The sequence below is a fragment of the Antrostomus carolinensis genome, unplaced genomic scaffold (assembly GCF_000700745.2).
Source record: "Antrostomus carolinensis isolate BGI_N321 unplaced genomic scaffold, ASM70074v2 scaffold10464, whole genome shotgun sequence".
Lineage (NCBI taxonomy): Eukaryota > Metazoa > Chordata > Aves > Caprimulgiformes > Caprimulgidae > Antrostomus > Antrostomus carolinensis.
Genome location: NW_010308802.1, coordinates 65,958 through 82,219, shown reverse-complemented (window position 1 = coordinate 82,219; position 16,262 = coordinate 65,958). Strand labels below are relative to the sequence as shown.

Here is a 16,262-nt window from a genome sequence, read left to right as displayed (position 1 = left end):
GGGACCATTCCCTGAGGGGACAGTCCCTCTGCTCCGTGGGGCTGTCCTGTGCTCCCACTGCCACCCCTGCTCCATGAGGGCTGGGTGGAGCAGCGGGAACATCTCTAGGAGGCTTTGGCCAAGGGCTGTAACCGTTCTGTTGATGAATCTGTATCTCTCATCCTTTGAGCTGAAAATGGAAGCAGGTCCCGAAGGCACCCCACCCATTCCCATTCCAGCTCAAGACTGGGCTGGCTGGAGCTGGCGGGCAGGCGATGCCCCAGGAGTGGGCGTGTGGGCAGGGCTTGTCCTCTGCAGGGACTTCATGGCAAGTGTTCTGCGTTAAGGGGCCTCTGGTGAGCTGTTTGGCCAGGAGGACTGGAGGACAGGGAGAGCACAGCACCTCTCAATCTGTCAGGATCACTGAAGCAAACAAACCTCTCAGGTCCCAGAAAAACATTAAGTCTGTCTTAACACAGAGCATTCCCCTTTGCTGCCTGAAACCAGGCTCATGCTGAGCAGTCCAACAACTGTCCCAGCAGCACTGCACCAAAACCTGCTACCTTTGGGGTAAAAAAGCCTGCAAATCTCTCACAGCAAACTTCATCCTGCCTTCCCACCTAGACGACCAACACATTGGCTCCAGCCTTTCGGAAAGGCAAACCCTCAAAGCTCTCTGTGCCTTCAGCTTGCTCCATCAGGCTCTCGCTGGACAGAGGGAGAACCTCTGTATCACAGGCTGCTCATGCAATTGGCTTCTCCCTCCTTCCCTTCACCAAATTCCTGGCACACAAGAGCACTAAACACCCCACCTGTTAAAACTGCTCAAAAAAGCTGAGGAGCTGAACCAGAAATGAGTGGAACAGAGTTCTGGATGCAGCTCCCACAGTAACGTTTTCATATATGAATCAGTTCAATAAATAAACGTGCCCTGACAAAGGCAATCAGATGGAGTATTTTGTGGCAAGGAAATGAAGGAGCAAGAGAGCAGCCCCGGCGCGGTCAGCGCGAGCGTGGGGTTTCACTGACTACAACACTCTAATGAGATAGTTGACTTTCCGTAAGTCACGCTGATCTGGATTTCATTACGAGCCGTGGCTGCGAGCCAGGGTTGAAATGCTCTGGCCCGGGTGCAGGACAATTTCAAAACAAAATGGACTCCAAACATCTGGAGAAATGAAGAAAGTGGGAGAGTAACGTGCAGGGCCCAGGCTCCAGCTGATGCTGTGGCATCGCCCCTGTCTGCTGCAGGCAGCTGGGTGAGGGGAGCATCAGCAGACAGCCCGGCTGCTCCGGGAGGCAGCGGCTGCCCCCAGATTTTCAAATAAGGCCACAGATTTAAAGGGTCCACAGTCAGGTCAGTATTGCAAAATCACATTTGGCTGAAATCCTTGCCAGCTTTCTCTCTCATAAAACGACATTCATTTTCCAATGAATTTCATCTCCCTTACTTCGCAGAATGGTTGAGGTTGGAAGGTCCCTCTGAAGGGACTCCTAGAGCACATGAACCAGGATTTTGTCCAGACAGTTTTTTAACATCTCTAGAGATGGAGACTCCACAACCTCTCTGGGCAGCCTGTCCCAGTGCTCAGTCACCCTCACAGTACAGAAGTTCTTCCTCATGTTCAGGTGGAACTTCCTGTGCTGCAGTTTATGCCCGTTGGCTCTCGCCCTGTTGTTGGGTGCCAGTGAGAAGAGTCTGGCCCCATCCTCTAGACACTCTCCCTTTAGATATTGAGAAACATTAATCAGATCCCCTCTGAGTTGTCTTTTCTCCAGGCTGAACAGGCCCAGCTCCCTCAGCCTTTCCTCAAATGAAAGATGCTCCAGTCCTTTCATCATCTGAGTCGCCCTTTGCTGGACACACTCCAGGAGTTGTACTACTTGTACTAGTAAACACTGATTTCACCCCCTTCACTACTGGGGGATGTTTGCCTGGTAACGCAGCAGAATGACTCCAAGCTATGGAGTACTCTGTCCCTCACGCTGTCTCCACTGTCCCTGCACTGTCAGAATAACCTTATTGTTGATTCCAAACACCAGACCCTGCTCCATCTCCCTTTTTATCTTCAATATTCACTGGGGAAATCAGTAACCCTGATTCTCCCACTGCCTCTGGTCACATTAAAGCAACTGCCCGATGATAAGCCCTAAGGAAAGGATGAGGAGATTTAACTATCATTTTGCAGCAACTCGAACAATTCTTCCAAATAGAAATTTTCAAGCCAATCTGCTTTTATTTTAATCTCATTAGTCCCTAAGAAAACAAGCATCAAACCCAACCCCCATCTATTAATTAGGAAGCACTCACACTGATCCTGTCCTGGTAACTGTGTAGTCGTAAGATACTCAAACTATCAAATATATATTACATTTTAAGGAAAAAAATGTCATTGTTCCTACACAGGCCATCTGGATTTATCTGCTGTGCTTCAGGTAAAGCTCTTGGTTTGTATAATGCTGTGACCAAATACACCTGGTCTACCAGGTACATCCCATGATGTTGTACACAAATAGGATGGGAAAAGCGGGACGAGACCAACACATCCTCAACTACAACCTGTCTGCTTGACTGAAGAGATACTGTGCTAATTCCCCCCACCTTAAAAGCCAAGTAAAGCGGCTTTGCAGAACACTATCCCAGGATGGGAAATGCAGGAGTGGCCATGGCAAGCAGGAGCATAAGGCAAAGTTTCATTCCAAAGGTCTGACCTGTATTCTGCTCCCCATCCCTTGACGAAGCTCATGCGAATCGTGCACATTCTGGTCAGCTGATAGACAGCTTCGAAGCCCTGATTTACAGACTGAGCCAAGAGAGCGGCGAATTCCTGGTTGTTAAAAATCTTCAAGTTACATCCTGTGAGAAAAAGAAGACGAGAAGAACAAGGCATTAACTTAACTCCATTTCTTTCTGAGGACGGAAAGAAACAGTGCCACTTTCCCATGTCCTCAGACCACGTGATACCACACACAGATTGTTTAAACACAACATTTCAGAAAAGGACCCATTTTTGTGACCATAAAAAAGCCCAGCCCATGAGCCAGGTATCTTGCTGAGAGTTTGAAGGGAAGCTGCGTCAGTCTAAGGGGGGGGGGAAATAAGAAGGGTGAGAGCATCAGGGCCAGGCTAAGCACAGAGGAAGAGCTATGGCAAGGAAAGAAAAACCTTGATGAGGATCAGACTGTCAAGCTGTTCAGACTTCAGGACTGGGTGGGAACAGGTCTGTCCATGAGTGTGTCTGGGAGGAGTGGGAATGACTTGCCCTTATCAACAAGGGAATGAAGAAACTGCTTCAAACCCAGTGAAGATTTGTAGATGAGTCTGAGAAGGCGGCCAAAGACTGTGGCAAAAGCAGGGAGAGCTGGAGTTCCAAAAATGTGCCTTAGATAAATCTACAGAGGAAATGTGGGTTGTTTATGCCTTCAGATGATGACTCCAGCCGGGGTGGACTCTTGTGATGTGGCTGGAGAATTAAGTCATGTTTGCAACACTGGCAGCTGCTTCCTAAGCATCTGAGAAAGGAAATTCATTGAGATGGGCCAGAGCATGCAGCGCATGGATCTCAAAGAAAGACAATTTTTATTCAAATATTTCTGAACAGTTTGTTTCTGAAATATATCCATACTTTTAACTGTAAAAAAAAAATCAGCTTTTGTAAGCCTAGCTAAATAGCTAAATTCCCTTTCCAATGGCATCCTCTCATCCTAGCTCTTTTGCATGTATCTAATAAAAAAGTATTTTCTTCCTAGACAGATGCAATAAATTATCTTGGAATCTTTCAGCACACTTCAGATATGTGTTTGCTGTTGCCAGAACAAGGTGCCTGCAAACACAATTTCCCTGGAATAGAACTAATTAGAATAAACCTAATTCACCAAGGGAGGAGAAAGTTTTACGACAGAACAACAAAAAAGTAACAATTTAAATCTATTACGGGTAAATCTAAATTATGGAAAATGTCTTAGGTTATATTCTTTCAGTTGAAGGTACAGACAAAATTATAAACTTGATGGGCCTACAAGAAAGCTGGGGAGGGACTTTTCATAAGGGCAGTTAATGACAAAACAAGGGGAAACGGGTTTAAGCTGAAAGAGGGGAGGTTTAGATTAGATATTAGGAAGAAGTTCTTCACTGTGAGGGTGGTCAGACACTGGAACAGGTTGCCCAGAGAAGCTGTGGCTGCTCCTCCCTGGAAGTGTTGAAGGCCAGGCTGGATGAGGCTTTGAGCAACCTGGTCTAGTGGAAGGTGTCCCTGCTGCTGGCAGGGGGGTTGGAACTGGATGAGCTTTAAGGTCCCCTCCAACCCAAACCATTCTATGATTCTATGATTCTATGACTATCAGATAGTTACAATACAATCATGGACTGATAAAATGCTGCATGAACAAGTGGCAAGTTCTCCTCTTAGTTCTCCTTAGATCCTGAAGTCCTGTTTCTTCTTACTTGTATGAACAGAGTGCAAACAATTGTTGGAGCATACCCAGTAGCCTCCTTTATCCTTTCTGCTCTAAAAAATGTCCTGCTTGAGTTGCTGAGTTCCTTACCATAGGGTATAAGTTTCTGCTCATACTCAAGACCAGAGGTAAGCAAATCCATGCCTACCTTGACAAAGAGCTTGCTCTCCATAGCAAGTCCCTGTTTGCAGAAGGTGAAGCCCATGTAGGATCACAGAGAAGGAAGGATACTTCCTTACCTGGTGGAATCTTGCAAACTGTTGCTGGGTGCCAGCCGTAGCGTTGGTTGCAGTTGGGAGACTGGACAAAAATGGCACTGTCACTAAGGCACTCGGCAAACACCTCGCCGCCAATGTAGTAGAGTCTTACTCCTCTTCCTAGGAAACACACAGCACAGATTTTAGCTTAGAACATTCATCTGCAAAAGCTACAAGAAGAGCTGGTCGAGATGTAGACAACCTGTGTGTTGGCTCTCAAAAAGTATGAATGATGGAAAATGCAAAGCACCTCTTTTGGCCCACTGGGGACTCCCATTAGGGAGCAATAAATTTGCTCTGTGAGCGAGTTCAGCTGAGGAAGGCAGGAGGAACAATTTCTGAAGTCAGAATTGCACTCTCCAGCCCCACTGTCAATCACAGCCTGGATGGCATAAACTTACCACCTCACAGCCTGCTTACTCCAAACATACATCTCTGATAGTTTCCAGATGAATGTTCTATCAGTTAACATAGAGTTTTCAACCTTTTCTCTAAGTCACCACAGCTGGATACAACTGTTTGTTTATTTTCTTAGTGATTTGGCGTTAAATTTTACAATGTTTTCAAATCATTGCCTTTTGCTTGAGATGACATTGTATACAAGGACAAACATACATTCATTCCCCTTAGGAGTTTACACAAATTATTGAAATCTCAGTTAATAAAGAAACAAATTTCAGGAATACCATCTTTGTTGTTCAAATAAACATTTGCTGTGGTCTCACATTCCTATTTGGATATCTTACATTCATTCTTCCATAGAACATAAGGAGAATGCTGAATTTAAAGACTGAGTTCTGAATCTTGGTGGGTTTTTTGAGGTTGGGGTTTTTTTTGGTGCTAGAAATCATGTTAGAAACAAGTAAGGAAAGATCCTCCTGTATAAAAGCTAAATGCTCAGGAAAGGACATAAAGGGGAGCAAAATCTTTACGGTGAGGGTGACAGAGCCCTGGGACAGGCTGCCCAGGGAGGTTATGGAGTCTCCTTCTCTGGAGACATTCAAGACCCGTCTGGACGCCTTCCTGTGTGATCTCATTTAGGTTCCTGCTTTGGCAGGGGGATTGGACTGGATGATCTTTTGAGGTCCCTTCCAATCCCCAACATTCTGTGATTCTGTGAAAATCAGGACAAAATCAGGTTCATTTTTGACAGAAGTCAACAGAAAACACAGCAAAACACAAGCAATTTTGCCTTTTATTAAAATTCTATAAATCTGGGATATTCTATTTAGCTCAAGTTTAACTGAAAACAAAACTGAATGTTACCTTGCAGTGTAAGCAGGAAAAACAGAAATTGAGATGAAAATCAAAGTTTCCATTTATAAAAGATCAGTCAGTTAGAAAATAAACCAGTGCAGGAGGGAGGAATACACACGTTTATCACTAACATCCATCCAAATACAGAAGAGTGCATGTAAAAGTTTAAATTCTGTCTCTATTACATGCAGAAATTTTAGTGTTCCTCAGTGCATTGCTTTATTATACTTTTATGAAAACAATACCATTTAGACCAAGCTGCATGCTGATTAGCTAAATAAAAAGCTTTCCATGCAGGTCTCCACCTTCCACCTTGAAAGACACTGACTAAACCAAGGAAATAGAAATTACCGATGTGTCGTCTTGTGAGTTCCACTGCCGCGTTTCTGTTCACGTTAGACAGTAAACCAAGGCAGAAGCGTTCAGAATTTGATGGGTCAGTGAAACCATCCACGGTCATAGAGGGCTGAGAGGCGTGGAAAGTCTCTCCCACTCGCTGGTTGAGTTCATAGTAGGATATCGAGCACCAGAAAGCTGGCTCGCAGTAGGTAACAGGCTGCAGATCTGCACAAAATAAGGAGCAAAATGAATCACAGGCCATCAGGAGGGGAAGGGGAGGTGAAAAAAAAAGTGACTGTTTTGAAATATTGTTCTGCTTCATTCCTTGGGCTCCCTTTAACCACCAAACTTTAATTACGTGACAGATTTTAATGGACCGCAGCTAGAAAGTTACATCAGCCCTGAAGCTTTTGGCACGTGGAACTATCACGAAGAGTCAAAGATATTAGTCACTTAGCAAATGGGATTTCACTTAACTATCTTCAGACCTGGAGAAAATGTAAAAAGATTAAACTTAGCTGAGGATCACTTTTAGGTAGCCAGGACCCTAAAAAGTGAAAAGGAAGAATCTGAAAAACTTAGGAAGAGCAGATCACAAACCTGCTTGCAGTGACACAGGTCTCTGCAACTCTGATGCTGTGCACTTACACCAAGTAGTCCGCAAACCCAACTTTCATTCTTACTGACTCTCTTATCATATTTCTGGCCCTGATGAAACCAGGAGAGTTGTCTGCAATACGCATCAAATTGTACGTAATACCGGCATCAAAGCGATTTAAAAATCAGCTACTTTCTTCCAATGCACTTGATCTTAATTTATCAAAAGAAAATCCATTTCCCCAATCGATGATGACACATCTCTCCAGTTTGACTCAGGCTGTGGAAGGACTGAAGTTCATGAGCAGACCGAGGCTGAGGCAGTCTCAGGAAGACAATACTTCATACCCATGAAAGGTGTGACATTTAAATGGTATCAAATGATTTAACTGCTCCCACTGAAGCCAATGAGATCTCAGCAGAGGAAGGCTCAAGTCAAATATTCTTGGAAATACTGCACTAGATGGTGCCCAGTCCTGCTGTAAGCCAAGAATCTGCTGAGCAGAGGAAGTGGAAAGCAGACTAAGCTAATTGATAAGTGCTCTATTCCCCACATTCAGCGCAAGAAATAAAAGCAAGACAAGAATTCCCCCCAGTCCTCCCCAGTTTATGACTTCATCCCCATTCAAATGGCACTTAAAAGCAGAACAGAGCAACTTCCCATCTGGCCAAAGAGTTAACATCAAGCAGCAAAATCCAGCTTTTTCCATAGGCTTTCCCATCTGTTGCTCCTGCAAGGCTTAGGCAAATCTGGGGCTTAAGAGATCAGCTACAAAAAAAATCAAAGACAGGTTTTTACCATCCCAGCTTCCTCTCACACTGAAGAGAGTGTCCCTACAGAGGTTTGAGAATCATTTCTCATCTGGTACCTGAGGTAACATTTAGAAACAGATTGAAGCAGCCAAAAGATGTGCGGTTTCCTCTCCATTACTGTGGTGTATGAATTCCCAAAGTAGCTAATAATCAGAAAAAAACCCTTTGGTTTCTGCTTTGTTACTAGCTTTGCTGACAGCAAATAAGGAATTGAATAAAAGTGTATCTGGGGAACTCTGTAATCCTTAGCAGACCTTCAAAGTCCTTGAATTTTGGAGCTTATACCCATTCCCGGCTTCTTTCACAATCTCTGTCTTTCCTTAATTATATCATCTGAAAGAAAACTGCTCCATCACAAGCAAAGCTTGATGTTCCTGCCCTCCTCCACACATTACACCCACAAAAGAGAAAGCGTTATCTTCCTCTTAGGGAAAAGGACACAATGCTCAAAGCGAAAGCTAACAGAAGGCAGCTCAACAGAACAGAGGTTGCTACACCACTTGAAGAGATCTGGTAAGCATACTTGCCATTTCTTCAGATTTTAAACTACTTTTGGAGCTTAAAGCAAGCCCCTCTCCTGACACACACAGATTATGGGTTAGAGGTGGACTCGGCAGTGTTAGGTTTACAGTTGGACTTGATGATCTTGTAAGGCCCCACCTGGAATACTGCGTCCAGTTCTGGAGCGCCCATCACAAGAGAGACCTGGAGCAGCTAGAACAAGTCCAGAGGAGGCCACCAGGATGATGCGAGGGCTGGAGCAGCTCTGCTGTGAGGACAGGCTGAGAGAGTTGGGGCTGTTCAGCCTGGAGAAGAGAAGGCTCCGGGGAGATCTTATAGCAGCTTCCAATACCTGAAGGGGGCCTACAAGAAAGCTGGGGAAGGACTTTTCATAAGGGCAGTTAATGACAAAACAAGGGGAAATGGGTTTAAGCTGAAAGAGGGGAGGTTTAGATGAGATATTAGGAAGAAGTTCTTCACTGTGAGGGTGGTCAGACACTGGAACAGGTTGATCAGAGAAGCTGTGGATGCCCCCTCCCTGGAAGTGTTGAAGGTCAGGCTGGATGAGGCTTTGAGCAACCTGGTCTAGTGGAAGGTGTCCCTGCTGATGGCAGGGGGGTTGGAACTGGATGAGCTTTAAGGTCCCTTCCAACCCAAACCATTCTATGATTCTATGATCTTCAAGGTCTTTTCCAACCAAAACCATTCTATGACTCTTCTGACATTCAGGACTCACTCAAGTTTACTGTCCCCGCCTTTTTCTCTGGTGTGACATATTTGGTTGTCCCACTGGAAAGTGCCACATCACATATCTGCAATACCACCCTCATGGCATCAATTAGCAGTTGTGGTTTGCAGCAGCCATCTGTACCCATGGGCTTCATGTGACTCCAGTGCAATTTGTATAGAGGCTCAGCAAATACCAGCACTGATCGGTCTCTTCAGGTGTGTCCAACCCACTTCAGAAAACAGATTGTGTTCCACACCACTGTGCTCTTGTTCCACAGCAAGTGCCTTTCTAATTGAAAGGCTGCTCAGCTCCAGAAAAATCAAATAAACTTTAGTTGATCCTTAAGTAATGTCCTCAGATTGGTACTATTCAAGTTCTAAAAACACCAAAGCTTGGATTGCTTGCTATGGTTTCGTGGTCTTTTCCTTCAGAAACCACCTCCGCTTGGTTGCAACTCAAGGGAACTGTGGATTCCCCGCTGAAGGATGTACGGAAATTTTATTTCCAGCTTATTTGCAACTTGAGGAAAGACACAAACCAACAAGTCCTATTTTGAAGAAAAACTTGTCTCTAAAAAAAAAATGCAACCCAGCTTTTAACAATGCTGCTTTCTCCTGTGATTTGTGGTCTTAAACTTCAGCTTAAGCCATCATGGGATGGGCAAGTTACCTCTTGTGTTAGAGCTGTCCTGAATATTCATTGTCAATTTATGGATTTACTGTTTGGGGAGAAGTAAGAGAATGTAGCTCTGCTAAAGTTGAAGAATCCTGAGGGGGTACACAATCAACCAAAACGTGATGCATTAAACCCAAGCAAATCCTGCCTGAATCATCTCCATTCAATTTCAACCTTTACTTACTACAGCTTTGCTTTCACAAGTATCCACTGAGTATTGGAATGCTACCCATATTGCACTTCCCTACAAGATGAAAGTACTATCTGTTCAGCTGCAGAGGAACAAATAAAATCTGCTGGCTGCTCTGCACACTCTACAACGTGTGCTCGAAGTGTAAGAGTGGTTGTTATCCCAGTGTCAGTTAATGTGGTTGACATACAACGTATGTCAGAAGTTACTGATATACGTTACCCAACTGTATGAGCTGCAGCCACATTAATTCTAACTCCCTCCTCGGAACTTAAAAGATAAATAGGCGTGCACAGTCCCTTCCCCTCTGTGCTTTGAGAAGGGCTGTCTGCTCACTGCTTTGGGAAAGAGTGTTTCAACACAAGAGAGGAACAGCAGCTTGTGTTCCGGATGGATTTGACCATAGGGTCTGTGCTTATTTCACTCACAGCTTTTGCGTCAAGTCTTTTGCGGAGCAAACACTCACAATGGATTTCCTGTACACCAAGGGACTGCCTCACTCCAAAATAACAATCCACATGCAACCTCAGGGCTGGCCCTCGGCCAGCGTAAACTCCCTGACTTCATTCTGAACGTCCACATAATGCTGGCAACTCTCCTTTCATTTTGGTTGTTTGCTCTATTTTCTCCAGTTCCCATTTCAGTAATACAGAAGAGATCATTGGATAGCTGTAACTTCCATTTGAAGCTTACATTTGACAACTGAAAATTTGACAACTGGAAGTCTGGACCAAAAATAAAATGCTACCAAAATCCAACACACAAGCTGAAAGGAAAAAAAAATAATAAAGAAAATTTCCCCAATACATTACCTTGCAACACTTTAGTGCCTGTGAATCACAGATGTAAGGGATTGGAAAGATGAAACTCCCTAAGTTCCTTCAGCCCCATATTACAGTCTTACAGCTTTATGCTGAAATACACCCATTGCACTTCAAACAAACCTAACTTCTCTCATCCTAGTTGGTTTGCCTCATGCTAGTTTATTGCTTTTGTCTGTTAATTTTGCTTTATTGCTCTGGAATATGGCCATGGGATTTAAGTCCAAAGTTCAGCTTGCACAAAGTAAACTGTCTTAAAAGCTTCAGGTAGTTCTGCTGAAATAAAGGGACATCAATACATTATTTTCCTAATGGCAAAACTGCAAAACCCCGCTGCACTCTGATGCTGAGAGCTTGCTGCTGATTTTCTTCATTGCACACTGTTGTGTTTTTTAAATTTCTATTCAATTTTCTAAACAAACACGCAGAGAAAACCTCATTAAACTTCTGCAGATCTAAGTACAGCCCTAGACACTGGAGGGTTCTACTTATCCACAGAATTCTATAGCACAGCAAAAGCAGGAGCACTGCTGGTCAGCAGCCACCAACTACCTTCTGTCTGACTGGAGAGAGAACCTGCAAAGTGGAGAAAAAGATCTGCTCTCACTGCCTGTGCAACCCCTGTCTGGGCTGCACAGACCATCAGGCTGAAGGTCTGATGGGCTGCTTGTGTTTTCTTTAGATACATCATCTACAAGCTACAGATGATCATTTTGTCATTTGAGAGTTTTAGGAGTTGCTCAGCTACGTGCCATTTCATTTCTTATTTTGCAGCTTCCTCAGAGGCAAAAATTTACAAGAACATTTTTAAAAGAGACAAGAAGTTCTTCATTTGTGGAAGCTCTTGCCTAAGAGCAATAAATATTTGGTTTGCAAAACTTAAAGTTATCTTTTTCATGTTGGTAAGTGAAAATGCTTTTCTGATGCCTGCTCCTTAGACTACAAAGAGATTCCTTGTGGTTAACCAGCTTCACCTGCTCCTACTTAGTTTTTGTCACCAGACAGTACATTAAACATCTGACAGACCCATCAGCTGAGCAGCATGTGTTAATAACCAGTGTCCTCCTTAGAAAGGATATGCACTGGGGCCTCTTTCGTAGAAACTCCTTTCTTCCCTTTGTAAGGCAAATGCCACAGTCAACTTGCCAGGTTGGTTTTGTTGCATGTAATTAGCTTTTTTATTTTTAGGTTGGGGGGAAAAAAAAAGTTAGAATTTCTCATTAACTCTTAGACAGGACACTGGAGCATAATGGATTCAAAGAAAAAGAAAAAAGGAAATAAAAATAAATCTGCCATGTATTCTCTTCTTAGACTTTAACAGTTAAAGCAAGTAAAAATTTAGTGGGACTGTGGCAATGTACTCCATGCTTTTAATAAAAAAAAAAAGAGAAAAAAAAAAAGAAGATAAAATAAATCCCCCCTTCAACAGCCCCAAGATATCCACAAGTCAGCCAATGACTAACAAATTTTGGAGCAGTGTCAAAGTACCCTGTGCCAGGATTAAAAGCATATGTAAACTTTACAGCTATGGTTATTCAAGAGTAATCTCAAGCGGCCTCTGTCTGCTAGCTTAATGAACATTTAGAGAACTGATCCTGCAGCTCGCCAGAGCCCTGAGTGCTTTTTATGACAGACCGTTGAGAGCAATTTCAAAAAGAGTAAGAGCTCAAACTGATGCAGATCAGACCTTTTATGTCTGCAGGTATGAAAATAAAGGGCAGAGCCATTTGAGAAGATAACAGAGGTTCAGAGATAGCCATAAAACCTCTAATAGTATCTCAAAGGTAAAGGTCCTATTCAACTGCTGTTCCTTCTCCTTCAGCTTTCCTCCTATTTACTGTCTACAGGTGATGGAATGAATCGGTGACATCAGTGGCCTAGGACAGCACTTAGGGCTGGAGTATCTTCCTCGTGCCCAGGATGGAGTTAGGTGGGGGAAAAGATAACACAAGATTGTAGCATAACTTCGAGTTTCCTTGAAGAAAATCAACTGGCTGGTCACTACAATGGTCCTCCAGGCTCCTTTGAGCACAGGACCCTAGAAACACCTCTGATGCTCAAGTAAGGTTATCTGTGACATGTGCACCTCTCCATACACTAGCATTCCTGTCCCCTCTCCATTCATTTGGATTCTCCAACCACACACCAACCAACCAGCCTCCTCCACTTCGCTCTGCTCAGTCCATGCCCTATTTCACACTATAACAACATACACACCTGGGCCAGCAGTTGTTCCAGTGGTTTAGGAAAATGAGGGCTCTGGGCTGTTTTATCCCTATGTGGTTTGAGGGATACCACTCAGATAGACTTACCCTGTGGTCTGACACCATCCCAGCACTCATAGTTTTCTTAGGTGTTCCCAGCCACTGCCACCCAAACCCTCAAGGTGATGCCTATCTGTGCTGTGTAACTCCACTTGCTCTGCTCGGGATGTGGTTGGCTCCTGAGCTGCCTTGACGTGAGGATGTAATGCATTAGCTGCTCTTCAATTAAGCAGATGATTGCCTGAGCTGATGAAGCAGTGCAGGCAAATCTGTTGCTTTGAACCTCAGCCCCCTGTCCACAGTACATGGAGAGCCTGGAGAAGAGGAGACTGAGAAGAGATCTCATTGTGGTCTGTAACTCCCTCCCAAGGGGAAGAGGAGGGGCAGGCGCTGATCTCTTCTCTCTGGCCACCAACGAATGCCAGGAGCAGAGGACATGGCAGGAAGATGTGGCAGGGGAGGGTGAGGTTGGCCATGAGGAAAAGGTTCTTGAGGCAGAGGGTGGTGGAGCACTGGAACAGGCTCCCCAGGGAGGTGCTCATGGCACCAAGCCTGACAAGATTCCAGCAGCATTTGGCCAAGGCCCTCAGGGACATGGTGTGAATGTTGGGCTTGTCCTGTGCAGGGACAGGAGTTGGACTCTATGATCCTTGTAGGTCCCTTCGAACTCACAACAGTCTGTGATTCTATGATAGCAGCATCTGTCCTATAATGAATGTAATACCAAGTTAATAAATATTTAAAAAATGCAAGTTACTCTGGTATGTTGTTAAAGAGCCCAGCAAGCACTACAAATTTACAAAGTAACTTTCCAGGAGACAAAATTTAAGCTCAGTTTGTGTCCTTTAAAAATATAAGAACATAAAACCACCAGCAAAAGACAGACATATTCCTTGCAAACTCATGTAATAAAACAAGTGTATTTTTGCTGCAGTCCTTCACTCATTCTTTCTGGTATTTTTCTGCCAACATTTCTTGGTTTTTTCACTTAAGTCTCTGATGTAAGTTCAGATTTCTTTATTTCATATAGAGTTACTGTGAACCACTGTTATCAGGGTAAAGAGGATTAGCGGAAAGGAACATCAACAGCGCTCACAACCTCATCAAAAGCACACAACCTCAAGAAATAAAATCATAATTAAAATGTCACTATCATCTTGACTGTAATTACACACAGTTCTCAAGATCACATGCTTACCCAGATTATTGTGTGCTGGAGACATAGGGTTTGGTGATAAGTTTGGAGAACCTGAAAATCAAGACATTATAATTATCACTATGGCATCTGCACAAGGGAAAACACTTGCACAAAAATCTTCGGCGCTGCCCAGGCTTGTTGGAGGGATAACCCACTTCTCACTTAAATCTCATTTTGTGACACCAGCAGCTTCTCTGATGTTGATTATTCTTTACATGAGCTTCCAAATGCTATTACTGGTATCAACGTGGTACATCTGCAATACTGCTAAACATCTTCATCATGCATTCACTTCAGCTTAACCCATTAATTTTCAAAACTGAGCATGCAGTTCTCTGTTTTACTTTCCCTTGCAGTTACCAAAACTTCAGGTACAATCATGACAGCTACAGTCAAACTCAGTTAGCTGGGCACAAAAGAGATTGATTTTACATTGCTAGGTACAAAACATACTCTTAATAGTAAAAAAGTATGCCACTTTACATCAAGAAATCTTAACTGGTTTTGGGACAAGAGAGTATTGGATCAAGCTATAAAGATCTGACCAAACAACTGTCAGAATTTATCCCTGATCATTTCAAGTTGGTCCATGAATTTTGTGCCTATATTTCAAATATTGGCACTTGGATGTCCAGAGCAATTTCCACAGTCTCTGGATGCCACATGGATGCAGACAGGTGGTACAGCCCCTTTTTTTCTTTTCCTCTCCCATTGAGTTGGGCTGGTTTCTTTAAAGTTTGTTTTTCTACAAAGAGGGAAGTCCATGACATCTAAAGGAAGATATATAGCATGTCAACATACACTGGCTATTTATAGCATCTTCCAGGCCAATTCTATTCCAAGTCTGCTTTCCAAAAAGCCATACATACAATCCACATGTCAACCACGCTACCAATAATTGTCTGCACTAAAATGGATTGTGTCAATAGGCTTATGTTTGATGCAGACAAACAAACCCACACTGCCTTCCTCCATCTGTAGAACTGCGGTGAAAGACTGCAAATCAGTCATCCCGCTTTTAGAATCCCACGAATGCTCTGTGGCTGAAGACATGCACAGAAACCAAGAGATTTGTGTGCAGTACTCACATTAAATAGGTTCTGTATGTCTGTCTTTATGCAAGTGCTACGTATTTGCATATCCCTCTTGTAAAGTATCAGCCCTTCTAATGAAGGATGGGTTTTTTTGCTTTTTAAGCAAAAGTTCTATGAATTCAGAGTTTGATTCAGCGGTTCTTACTCATAAGGAGTGACACCACTCAGATCAACAAGATGCCTTAAACTTACTCACAGAAAGATGAGACCCACGTGTTGCCTTTTAAAGTGTTGATACAGGTTAGCAGGAACACTGAGGCTCCTCATTCTCACCCTGGTCACTTGTTTTCTTGGCAACGACAGAGAACTCGAGACTTTCAACTTTCTTTGGGATATATTCACTGAATGATAAACCCATTGAAAAACAAATCTCCTAGTGGTCACTTCAAATATAGTTAAACTGGACATTTAAGTATGTAAACAACTAAATGAACAGAAAAATGCCTCTGCCAAAAAGTGTCAGCTATGTGCAAAATTTTTTGCATGGACAGACAGATGCATGGATGCAAATACAACACAAACTATCATCCTTAGATGTGTCTCCACTGTTTTAGGCTCCTGCTTAGTGGTATCTAAGGATGGATGTTGGGGAGAACAGGAACACGCTGTGCCTTTCACCAGCAGCTCTAAAACATGCAGCTCTGTGCTTTACATGAGATGTCAGGCTGCATTTGCACTCCTACAGGGATAAAAATACATCAAACCACTACCTGATCTTCACTGCCCCAAAGAAAAACTTTAAAAGAGTCTCTGATATGACCTAGAAAGCTGCAGCAAATGTCAAAAGATGACTTACCTGCATCCATGCTGGGGTTCATCTGGTGGTCACTAGTTTCTCCATCCTCACTCAAATAGCCTGGAGGAGGTGTCTCTAGAAGCATAAAATGATCATAGTGTCATTGCAACTGGATGCAAAGTCTGGATTTTAGACACCAAAAGCATTTCCTTTGTTATTTACAGGGAGTTAAATCTTTTTATTACTTTTCTTCCTCAAGCTGCTGAAAAGAGGAGCTGGCACAACCAGGACAATTATCAAAACATATTTGTGAATTACAGAGGAAGAGGAAACAAAAAAATCTGGATTTTCAGTCC

At 43.4% G+C, this 16,262-nt stretch overlaps 1 protein-coding gene across 2 annotated transcripts in view; it reads right to left on the bottom strand.

Moving 5' to 3' along the window:
- Nucleotides 1-16,262, bottom strand: part of LOC104523354 (mothers against decapentaplegic homolog 3) — an 83,709-nt gene that overhangs the window by 1,496 nt on the left and 65,951 nt on the right. Inside the window, exons 4-8 of one of the 2 annotated variants that reach the window (XM_010165895.1) lie at nucleotides 15,967-16,041; nucleotides 14,077-14,127; nucleotides 6,300-6,512; nucleotides 4,674-4,811; nucleotides 2,692-2,836 (exon numbers count right to left, since the gene is read on the bottom strand). In XM_010165895.1, the coding sequence (XP_010164197.1) occupies nucleotides 2,692-2,836; nucleotides 4,674-4,811; nucleotides 6,300-6,512; nucleotides 14,077-14,127; nucleotides 15,967-16,041 (622 nt within the window). The remainder of the gene's footprint in view (nucleotides 1-2,691; nucleotides 2,837-4,673; nucleotides 4,812-6,299; nucleotides 6,513-14,076; nucleotides 14,128-15,966; nucleotides 16,042-16,262) is intronic. The other variant, XM_010165896.1, reaches the window with a different exon arrangement.